General features: G+C 39.3%; 1 protein-coding gene across 1 annotated transcript in view; it reads right to left on the bottom strand.

Annotated features, from left to right (window-relative positions):
• AVL9 (AVL9 cell migration associated) overlaps positions 1-12,015 on the bottom strand; it is a 77,474-nt gene that overhangs the window by 12,020 nt on the left and 53,439 nt on the right. The window contains exons 10-12 of the mRNA XM_055084932.1: positions 10,820-11,358; positions 3,240-3,378; positions 1,204-1,419 (exon numbers count right to left, since the gene is read on the bottom strand). Coding sequence (XP_054940907.1) covers positions 1,204-1,419; positions 3,240-3,378; positions 10,820-11,358 — 894 coding nt within the window. The remainder of the gene's footprint in view (positions 1-1,203; positions 1,420-3,239; positions 3,379-10,819; positions 11,359-12,015) is intronic.

Here is a 12,015-nt window from a genome sequence, read left to right on the forward strand (position 1 = left end):
CAGTTCCCCTGCATCGGCAGACGGACGCGCAACCGCTGCGCCACTAGGGAAGCCCAGGGGGCAAATATTTTTAAGAAGTAAATTAATTACTCAGGAATCTACATGGCTGGTGGAGACTTGGGTTTTCTTACTAGATAAACTGAATGATTCTGGGTTAGAGGATTTAATTTTGGGGTCTCAGCTGCTACAACTATAGAAGAGGCAGACATTAAAAAAAAAAATCCCATTAGCAAATAAGGAGTCGTTCCGTTAGCTTTCCTAACGAATGAAGAACATGCCCGAAGTCTGGGTTTAAAACTATATATATTATGTGAAGAACTAACCTGGGAGGTGGCAGTGGTGAGGTTGACTTAAAAATCTATTAACACAACAACGTGAAGGTACTTAATGTCACTGTGGAACAATACACTCATAAATGGTTACAACGGTAAATTTTAGGTTATGTGGATTCCACTACATTTTTTTAAAAAGCAACTGTGAAATAGTTGGATAATTGAAAAGAAGGAAAAACAAAAGCTCTATACTCTTTTAACACCACCACCACCAAAGCTACTGAATATATGCTAAGTGTCCAGGGGGGTAGGTGTCCATGGTTGTGAGAGCTCATTGCAGAGCTTCATTTTCTCCTTGTATATATTCTTTTCCATGGGGAATGAGATAATTTTAACTCAGCAGTGATTCTGTGTTTGCCCGTTCCATTTTAACCACTTAATAGGGCTAAAATTTCTCAGAATGGGGGATAAATTTGAAGGCCTAATCACTCAGAACGTGATTTTCAATGATTTCTATTTTTGATATTTCTCTTTTCACCCATTATATATCTTAAGCAGTGTTTATAAATAGCACTCAAATACTGATATATCCTTGCATATGGTGGAATACTAAGGGGCCATGTAAAAAGTGATGAAGATCTGCATTTACTCTCTTGATAATATGTCTGTTTCTATTATAAGGAAAAAGTAAGTTATAAAATCATGAAATAACGGGATCCATGTTTGTAAAAGGACTACCACAAACACCACAAAACTAAAATCCAAAACACAGGCTTAGAAAAAGGTCTAGAAGGATATAAAGCACTCAAAATGCAAAGAGTAGTTAAGTCTGTACAAGGGAGTGACGGGTAATTTTTCATAAACTTGTTTCTTATGCAATTCAAAACATTGTAAGAGTTACAAAATGAGAAAGAGGCTGTGAGCTCCTTACCTAACTGCAGTGTGGCGGCCAGCAGTGCATGGATGTAGACTGCAAACTGGGCTCGAATCCATTCGTCACCTCCCTCCCAGCCCGTGCCATCCAGGAAGACATCATCCCGGTTCTCGGTCACATGCCTCACTAGGTAATCTGCGAACCTTAGGTCTGCAGTGGTTGGGTTAAGCAGCTTCCTGAGTTCTGGATCATGGATCTGGATCAGAGCTTCTTCTACCTAGAGGGTACCCAGGTATAAGTCAGAGTCTGGGCATTCACGCAGATATCCATGCCACACTTTAAACAGTAACTACTGGGAAGTTGGAGCTGGAAATAAAAGATATGAATAACAGCATTCTCAAAAGGTGAGTCTAAGAAAGAGACAGGTTTTTTACACTGAAGTTTTTTTTCTTTCACTATTTTAAAAATGCTCATTTTCTGTTCTTAGAAAATATATGCATAAATATTTAATCTTGAATTACAAAAGTAATTCATGTTGACTAAATATTTTGGAAAATATACAAATGTATAGTTAAAATCACCTTTATCATACAAACAGAAATGAATACAATTAAATATAATTCCTAAAAATTTTTCCTTTGATTGCACAGATACTTTGGAATATTTTTATTATGTAATACTTGATACAGAAAGAAATATATGTAACTTACAGGTTAGTTTTAAAGTATAATATTAAAACAAACACCCATGAACTTGCCAACCAACTTCAGAGCTAGAATGTAACCAATAATGTTGAGAAAACCCTGTGGTCCTCGCATCTGTATCCTCCTGCCTTGGAAAGTATATGTATTTTTCTCCCTCAAAACTGGGATACATATAGCTTTGAATCCCAGATCTTTCATTTATTGTATTATAAACGTTTTCCCAGGAAGCACATTCTGGTACTTTCTGTTAGAAACTACAAAAACCTTAGGGTGGCCGAAATCACCCTCACGCATTTGTAAAAATTAATTGTAAAATTGAACAAATTATTTAAATTTCTTATATATCAATAAGATGTCAAATATTTATCTCTAGTTCCTTCCTCTTGATATCGGGGCATATTAAACAAGCTAGAAGTATTTAAAATATTTATACAATAAACACATTTTAATTGTGAAACTGTAGTAGGACCAGATTGCCTAGGTTGGAATCCTGGCTCATCCAGTTAGTAGCTGTCTCATCTCTCTGTTCCTTAGCTTCTGCAGGTATAATACAGACAGTAACAATGCCTATTTCAAAGGTTGTTATGAAAACCAGACCAGTTCATATACCTAAGGTGCTTAGGATGCCTGGCAAAGGAAGCAATTATTACCACGATTAGTATTATTACTATGCCCCAAGTTCTAATTAAGAACGAAGGAATCAGAAAGAGAAAAACAAATACCGTATGCTAACACATATATATGGAATCTAAAGAAAAAAAAAAAAGATTCTAAAGAACCTAGGGGCAGGACAGGAATAAAGACACAGACGTAGAGAATGGACTTGAGGACATGGGGAAGGGGAAGGGTAAGCTGGGATGAAGTAAGAGAGTGGCATGGACTTACACACACTACCAAATGTAAAATAGATATAGCTAGTGGGAAGCAGTTGCATAGCACAGGGAGATAAGTTCGGTGCTTTGTGACCACCTAGAGGGGTGGGATAGGGAGGGTGGGAGGGAGGGAGACGCAAGACGGAGGAGAAATGGGAATATATGTAAATATATAGCTGATTCACTTTGTTGTACAGCAAAAACTAACACACCATTGTGGAGCAATTATACTCCAATAAAGATGTTTAAAAAAAACAAACAAACAGGGCTTCCCTGGTGGCACAGTGGTTGAGAGTCCCCCTGCCGATGCAGGGGACATGGGTTCGTGCCCCGGTCCGGGAAGATCCCACATGCCGCGGAGCGGCTGGGCCCGTGAGCCATGGCCGCTGAGCCTGCGCTGCACAATGGGAGAGGCCACAACAGTGAGAGGCCCGCGTACCACAAAAAAAAAAAAAAAAAAAAAAAAAAAAGAAAGGAAACAGACCAGCAGTGTCAAGGACCCACACTCATATGTAACCTACTTCCACAATGGCATCACTGAGGTGTTTCTGTTGTCGAAAAAGGATGTTAGTAGCTCCAGCAACAAATCCTCGAATGGTGACATCAGAGAGAAGATGATGCTGCTGCAATGCCATATAAGGCAAACACAGATATCCCTATGAATTACAAGAGTAATAGAAAATATTAGAAAAGTAATGGAACAGCCACGTCTCTCTTCAAGCCTAGAGAGCTAATAGTAGGAAAAAAAAAACTCCCCATCTTTCCCCAACCCCACACCATTCCTAACACAGCTGATCTTTGACTCAATACAATATTCCAATAATAACAACCATAGGTCCTGACTGTATTAAGGCCAGTTAATTGCTAAGCTTCCCCATGAATGGTCAATCTTGGCAAAGTGGTCTACCATGAAGGCTGTCTTACTTGACCACTTTGTTCCTCAGTTCAACTTAAAAGCCTCCACTGTAACTAACAAACCGAATTTTTTTTCATTTAGGAAATGAAGTATTAAGCCCATTAAAAAGTATGTTGCTTACTAGAAACCTGTTTGTTCTTCCAGTAAAAATTTTTTAAATTTATTTAATTAATTTATTTATTTATGGCTGTCTGGGGTCTTCGTTTCTGTGCGAGAGCTTTGTCTAGTTGTGGCAAACGGGGGTCACTCTTCATCACAGTGCGCGGGCCTCTCACTATCGCGGCCTCTCTTGTTGCGGAGCACAGGCTCCAGACGCGCAGGCTCAGTAATTGTGGCTCACGGGCCCAGTTGCTCCGCGGCATGTGGGATCCTCCCAGACCAGGGCTCGAACCCATGTCCCCTGCATTGGCAAGAGAATTCTCAACCACTGCGCCACGAGGGAAGCCCCCCAGTAAAATTTTAACACACACGCATTTGCACATAACCAGCAAAGTACTATTATAAGAATAGCAAACACTGCATGGCAATTATTTTATTGTCCTATTGTTTAGAATTATGCAACAGTATTTCAAGACACTTGCTACTAAATGTTTAAAGCACAAATGACAGCGGCAGCAGTGTATTTAATTACTTTCCATGTGAATTGCATTTGAAAATACGATTGCCCTGAAAATTATACTTTAACCACCAAGCCACAGCAGGGAGTTAAGTGTACAGAAAGCAGCCTATATCCTGAAAATAAAGGTGTTAGCACTGGAGTAATGCACTGAAGGAGGAAATGGAATTTCTGCTGAAAGATTCTATATCAAGATAGATTTCCAACTAGTGGCACAATTTGCATGTGAAGGCAGGAGGGAGGACTTGCTGAAACCCTGAATTTGTTTCAGTCAAGTTTGATGACATTTTTATTCATCTATTTTTTACTCTCACCTTCTTTTTTTAAGAAACACTGACTATAGTTATCTGGATAGTGTCTTGTTTCCCTCACGAGACGAATTTCTCGGAGGGCAGGAGACACCCCTTGTGCTACTGCGTGTCCTTCCGTGCATGTACCATCTGCCTTCTACCTCACAGCTGGTTGTTATATACTTAACATGAGAGAAGACTTCCAAAAGTTGGAATATATGTCTAGAAACCTGGTTTTATTCTTCTTCTTCACAGTGTCTTCCTCTGCTCTCTAAAACGCCAACTAATAGAAGCAGCAAAAATAAATCTATGTCTATGCATTAGACATATTCAGTATACAGTGCTTCTCAACCCACACCCTCTTGTGACTAAAGGTGGAAAGGACCCCTGGTCCTTAGGCCAAATCACTCAAACAGCTGGTGCAAGGCTCACAGGTCATGCTTTACTTTGTGTGCTATGTATTAAAAACAACAGGCTCCCCGCTCCCCAACTACCTGTTTCTAAACATAAATACTACTACAATATTGAATGCTCTTTCAAACTTGATACGGACCCCAGAATACCCTACTCCCCCAACTAGGCCTGAGAATCCTTCTTGGTAAAGGCACTCTCAGAACTGCCCATTTTTACAAAGACTGATTTAATTGCTCACAGTATTGCATTTCATAATTGATTCTGTTAGAGAAGAAAAGTCTACCGTCAACAGTGGAATTCTTGGCTAAGTCTATAACAGCATGAAAACTAAGAATGTGTTTTTTTTTAAAATCAACAGTTCAAAGCTTTTTAAAAATATGAAAAAAAATTCCCTAAAATATTATACATACATATATTCTTTGACCCAGCATTTTACTTCTTGTAATTTATCCTACAGATACACCTGTTCATGTGTGAGATTTGTAAAAAGTTATTTATTGCAGCATTGCTTATCACTGCAAAAGACAGGAACCCTAACTATTCATGAACAGGGCAATGAATAAATGTTCTTCTATATGATGGAACACACTACAGCGAGTGATGAAGTTCAGCTCCAAGGAATATTTTGCTAAAAAAAAAAAAAAAAAAGATATAGATAAGGTTGGTTGCCTCTGGAGAGAGCAAATATCAGGGGATGGAATGAGAGAAACTTTTTATTATAGATGCTTTGGAACCTTTTGAATATTGAACCATGTGAAAGTATTACATATTTATAAAGTTATTTTAAATAGTAGATCAAAATAGCCTTAAAATTTTGCGATCATTACTTTTAACGATGGTCAATTTAGCGTAAATCTTTTAAAGGTCTTCAGTGTCTGGTGGCAGCAAGAGCCTGGGTACTTTCACATAGAGCAGCCGCTACACCCAAACTCACCATGGCTTTCCACTTTTCTAGCATGCTTTAACTTCCACATTTGGAGCTGCAGTATATAATGGTTAAAAAAAAAAAAGAAAATTGGAGAGATATTTGCACACCTATGTTCACAGCTGCACCACTCAAAATAGCCAAAATGTAGAAGCAAACCCATATGTCTATCGATGGATAAAAATGGATAAAGAAAATGTGGTATATATGTACAGTGGAATATTATTCAGCCTTGAGAAGGAAGGAAATCCTATCATATGCTACAACATGGATGAACCTTGAGGACATTATGTTAACTGAAAGAGGACAGTCACAAAAAGATAAATGCTGTATTATGATTCCACTTATGTAAGGTATTTTAAAGTAGTCAAGTTCACAGAAACAATGATGGGTGCCAAGGGCTGGGGTGAGGGGAGAATGGGAAGTTGTGGTTTAAAGGTTATACAGTTTCAGTTTTGCAAGATGAGAAAGTTCTAGACATTTGCAACCATGAGAATACACTTAACACCACTGAACTGTGCACTTAAAAATGGTAGAGATGGGCTTCCCTGGTGGCACAGTGGTTGAGAATCTGCCTGCTAATGCAGGGAACACGGGTTCAAGCCCTGGTCTGGGAAGATCCCACATGCCGCGGAGCAACTAGGCCCGTGAACCACAACTACTGAGCCTGCACATCTGGAGCCTGTGCTCCTCAACAAGAGAGGCCACGATAGTGAGAGGCTCGTGCACCGCAATGAAGAGTGGCCCCCGCTTGCCAAAACTAGAGAAAGCCCTCACACAGAAACGAAGACCCAACACAGCCAAAAATAAATAAATAGGGATTCCCTGGTGGCGCAGTGGTTGAGAGTCCGCCTGCCGATGCAGGGGACGCAGGTTCGTGAAAGATCCCACATGCTGTGGAGCGGGCTAGGCCTGTGAGCTGTGGCCACTGAGCCTGTGTGTCTGGAGCCTGTGCTCCACAATGGGAGGGACCACAACAGTGAGAGGTCCGCGGACAGCAAAAAAAAAATTTATTTATTTATTTATTTATTTATTTATTTTTAAAAAAATGGTAGAGATGGGGCTTCTCTCATGGCGCAGTGGTTAAGAATCCGCCGGTCAATGCAGGGGACACAGGTTCGAGCCCTGGTCTGGGAAGATCTCACATGCCGCAAAGCAACTAAGCCCGTGCACCACAACTACTAAAGCCTGAGCTCTAGACCCTGTGAGCCACGACTACTGAGCCCACATGCCACAACTACTGAAGCCTGTGTCTCTAGAGCCCGTGCTCCACAACAAGAGAAGCCACCGCAATGAGAAGCCCATGCACTGCAACGAAGAGTAGCCCCCGCTCACTGCAACTAGAGAAAGCCCGCACACAGCAACAAAGACCCAATGCAGCCAAAACTAAATAAAAAAATAAAAATAAATTTTAAAAAAATGGTAAAGATAAATCTTATGTTGGTTTTTTTAAACCACAAGTAAAACTAAAAAACAAGTAACATCAAAAAATACACCTCAGCTTGGTTAATCTGGCAAACCTGTTGTGAGCTGATCTGCTAGAGAGCAGCAAAAGCACAGTGCCTTCTCCATTGCGACTTGGGAAGGGCTCCAATGCCATCAGGACCAACTGCCATTTTCTCATCTCTCCTCTGTTCAGGGATGATAAGCATGTTCATGAACTGGAAGCCTCCATACTGCAGGGATGTCAGTTCTCTCCAAAATTTTATCTAGCTTTTAAAGGTAATCTCTCAAAGTCTCAACCTGTGTGAGTGAGAACTTAAGTTGATCCTAAAATTAATGTGGAAATGCAAAGGGCTAAGAAACTCTTGAAGAACAATAGCAAGAGGGGAATCTCTGTCTGACTCGACATACATGGTAATTAACACAGTGCAGGACTGACACAGGGATAGACAGATACACCAATGAAACAACAAAAAACACAGAGACAGACTCCCTTTCTCAACCATACACAAAAATTAATTCCAGGTAGATAAAACCCAAAATGTGAAAGTCAAAACTACAAAGCTTTAAGTCCCACAAATCAGTGACAACAAGGGAAACAACCCAGAAGCTTTGAACAATGACTACACAAAGGGAAATCCAAATGGTTAAGAAGAACATGAAAAGATGCTCAACCTCAATAGTGACTACTGAAAAAAAATTACAAACTAAGAGCCAGAAGATACTATCAGATTGGCTAAGTATTATGAAGTTTGACAATAACAAGTGTTGGTAAGGATGTGAAACAATGGGAACTCTTAACCACTGCTATGGGAATGGAAACTGTCACAACCACTTTAGAAAACAGTTTGGAATTATTCTAGTAAAGCTAACATACCCATTCCCTGTAATCCAGTATTCCCACTTCTAGGTACTGAATCCTAAAGAAATGCTTGCATGTATACAGCCAAGATTTCCGAATAAGAATTTCATAGAAGCATTATTTGTAGTAGCCAGAAATTGGAAACAATATAGATGCCCAACCACAGAATTCGTAAGCTGCAGAAGAGCCGAAAACAGAAAACTAGAGGAATAATAATTCACAACTTCATGCAAAATTACGGATGAAACTAAAAACAATGTTGAGAGGGAAAAAAAAAGTATAGTGCCACTTAAATAAAACTAAAAAACATGCATCCATTACTTTTTAGCTAGTCACAAGTTATTTGCAGGTTCCCTAAATTTGAGTATGATACTCTGTAAGCAAGCAAACCAAATATAAACTCAGAAGCAATACATAAAGCAGTTTAATACATGTGGCAGAAAAAAATTTTGGTTTACAACTACATATACTTTTAATTCTTTCATATATTTGTTTTACTAAAACAGTTACAAATTGTGGGCTTCCCTGGTGGTGCAGTGGTTAAGAATCCTCCTGCCAATGCAGGGGACACGGGTTTGAGCCCTGGTCCAGGAAGATCCTGCATGCCACGGAGCAACTAAGCCCGTGTGCCACAACTACTGAGCCTGCACTCCAGAGCCTGTGAGCCACAACTACTGAGCCCACATGCCACAACTACTGAAGCCCACGCACCTAGAGCCCATGCTCCTCAACAAGAGAAGCCACTGCAATGAGAAGCCCACGCACCACAACAAAGTAGCCCCCACTTGCCACAAACAGAGAAACGCCATGTGCGGCAACGAAGACCCAACACAGCCAAAAATAAATAAATAAATAAAATATATATATTTTTAAAGATGCTTTTTAACCTAGTTCTTCTGTACAAGTATTTTTAACATCTTCAAGAGAAAAAAAAAAGCCTAAAGGCAATTCACTTTTAAGTATATTCCATATTTGAAAGCTACTGACATGAAAGAATCAGCGATTGTATCTGAAACTGTGATTAAACAAGTTAGATTTGAATCATCACACAATAAAACATAAAACCAAAAAAAAGTTTAATTTACCATAATGATGGTAGTAAGCCCATCATATACTCAGTACTGGTATAATGGACACAAAAAGAATATTCTGCCAAACAGTTTATTAACAGCACACAGAACACATTATCATTGCTTTAATTCAGCAAGCTTGCTGACAAAAACAAAATCCCTCCCTCTTGATATCTCCACAGTGATAAAAATTAGAGTGGGTGGGTGAAGCAGCAAAGTACAGGCTCCACAAAGTATAGGCAGTCATGACACTCACATATGAATTCAGAAAACCAACAATTTGTGTCTACTGAGTATACTCAGTAGTTTGAGAGCCCTGAGTTTTCTCCCCAGGCTCCTGAATTCCAGTTTTAAGAAAATGTGCATTAGTTCAATCATGAAACCAATTAAGATAATTTCAGCATCCCCTAACAGGTCACAAAATGAACGAAGACAGCATTTTCTGTTAACTATTCAGCAACACTGACTTGGGGGGCAAGTACTTATTTGTAAAACTGAATAAACCCAGAAAGAATTTATCATATAGTGGAAATACATGTTCAAGTCAATACTATCCATTTTCTTTTACTTCAGGCATAAAGGAAGGTACTTAGAGAAAACATAAAACATTGCTCTAGTTACTGGACAGATGTATCTGTCTTTCATGGTAGATTGCAAGACCATGGTTGCAAGAATTTAGAACCTCGTACGAGCCTAGCACATAGGAAGGCAATACTTTTTGACTAAAAAATGAAACGGGGGACTTCGCTGGTGGCACAGTGGTTAAGAATCCACTTGCCTATACAGGGGACACTGGTTCGATCCCTGGTCCGAGAAGATTCCACATAGCGTGGAGCAACTAAGCCCGTCTGCCACAACTACTGAAGGCCGTGCGCTTAGAGCCCGTGCTCCGCAGCAACAGAACCCACTGCAATGAGAAACCCATGCACCACAATGAAGAATAGCCCCTGCTCGCTGCAACTAGAGAAAGCCTGCGCGCATTAGTGAAAACCCAATGCAGCCATAAATAAATAAATAATTTTTTTTTTTTAAAAATGGAATTTTTTTCTCCTGCTCCATTTTGAAAAATAATTCATGAATGGCAATAAAATAACGAGTTTCTCCTGAGTAGAATTAAATTCACTATGTTGTGTTTAAGTTAAATCACAAATGCATTTTGAATGTTTTTTCATAAAAAGATTAAAAAATAGTTTTTAGGGTAAGTTAACCAAAACACTATATTATATATATGAGGCGTACTTACAAATTGTGTGCTTACAAAATTGTAGCTTTTGGAATTGTATTTTAATACACATTCATTTAATGTAATCAAGACTGCCTCCTCCCCCATCAAAGATAAACCTGAATAATTAAAAACAGACCAAATACAGTGATTGGTGACTTCAAAATCCCCTGAATTAATTCTCTGTAGCCTTACACTATGGTCACAGATGCCACAGCACTGTGTATTTTAAAGTCAAAGAAAAATTTTCAGACTGAAAATGTGTTTAACAGTAAAATTAAATTCTAAAAGGATTTTATTATATCTTTAAGGGCCTTAACATAGGATTTTAAACCTTACCTTTGTGAAGATGGCCAGGGGCATGCCATACTGGTCCTCTTCCAAACCAGAAATTAGCCCTGGTATCAGGACTACCTGGCCTGTGTTAGCTTGAGGTTGTACAGTAATCGGAGGACTGTCTGAGGGCAAAGAGTCCTTTGGAAATGAGTTTGTCTGTTCTGATCCCACCTGTTCTCTTTCTTTCAAGGAGGAGTCCTCTAAGACACTAGGATCCAAGGTCTCCCAGTCACTTTCTGAAGACTCTGGAGATGGGCGAGAAGGAGGTTTCAAATATTGATTGCTGTCATTGGGTTCCTGTCCTTCAGTGTTGTCATCATCTACCTGGAACAAAGGTTCTTCAGTCTTGATGACAGCATCTCTTCCATGGTTTCTCATCATGATTTTCTCAACAGTTCCCAAGTTGGTATTTGAAATGTCAGGAGCAGGCATAGAAACAAATTCATCTTCAGGGGAATTACTTTCTTGAAGCCCAGCATCTTCAGACATACTCTTTCGGGGTCTATATTGAGAACTATCACTGAGACCATGTTCAATCATGCCTAAAACATACAATATTGGTGAACAGTTTGGCTTATACTAAGGTAAATGAAAAACAAGAGTTGTATATTCTGCTTTAAATAGTGGAACTCCCTTGAAGTAAGTCAGAAAGAGACATACAAATATCGCATAAAACGCATATATGTGAAATCTAGAAAAATGGTACAGATGAACCAGTTTGCAAGGCAAAAGTAGAGAAACAGATGTAGACAACAAATGTATGGACACCAAGGGGGGAATGTGGGACGTGGGGGTGGTGGTGGGATGAACTGGAAGATTGGGATTGACATGTATACACTAATATGTACAAAGTAGATAACTAATAAGAACCTGCTGTATAAAAAAAATAGTGGAACTCTCCTATAAAAATTTTAATAAGCTATGCTTGCACAAATTTCAATGAGAAAAAAGAGAACAGAGAGCAGAAGCAAGAAGAACTACAATCCTGCAGGCTGCGGAACAAAAACTACATTCACAGAAAGATGGACAGGATGAAAAGGCAGAGGGCTATGTACCAGATGAAGGAACAAAATAAAACCCCAGAAAAACAACTACATGAAGTGGAGATAGGCAACTTTCTATAAAAAGAATTCAGAATAATGATGATAATGAAGATGATCCAGGACCTCAGAAAAGAATGGAGGCAAAGATCGAGAAGA

The sequence above is a fragment of the Physeter macrocephalus genome, chromosome 5 (assembly GCF_002837175.3).
Source record: "Physeter macrocephalus isolate SW-GA chromosome 5, ASM283717v5, whole genome shotgun sequence".
Lineage (NCBI taxonomy): Eukaryota > Metazoa > Chordata > Mammalia > Artiodactyla > Physeteridae > Physeter > Physeter macrocephalus.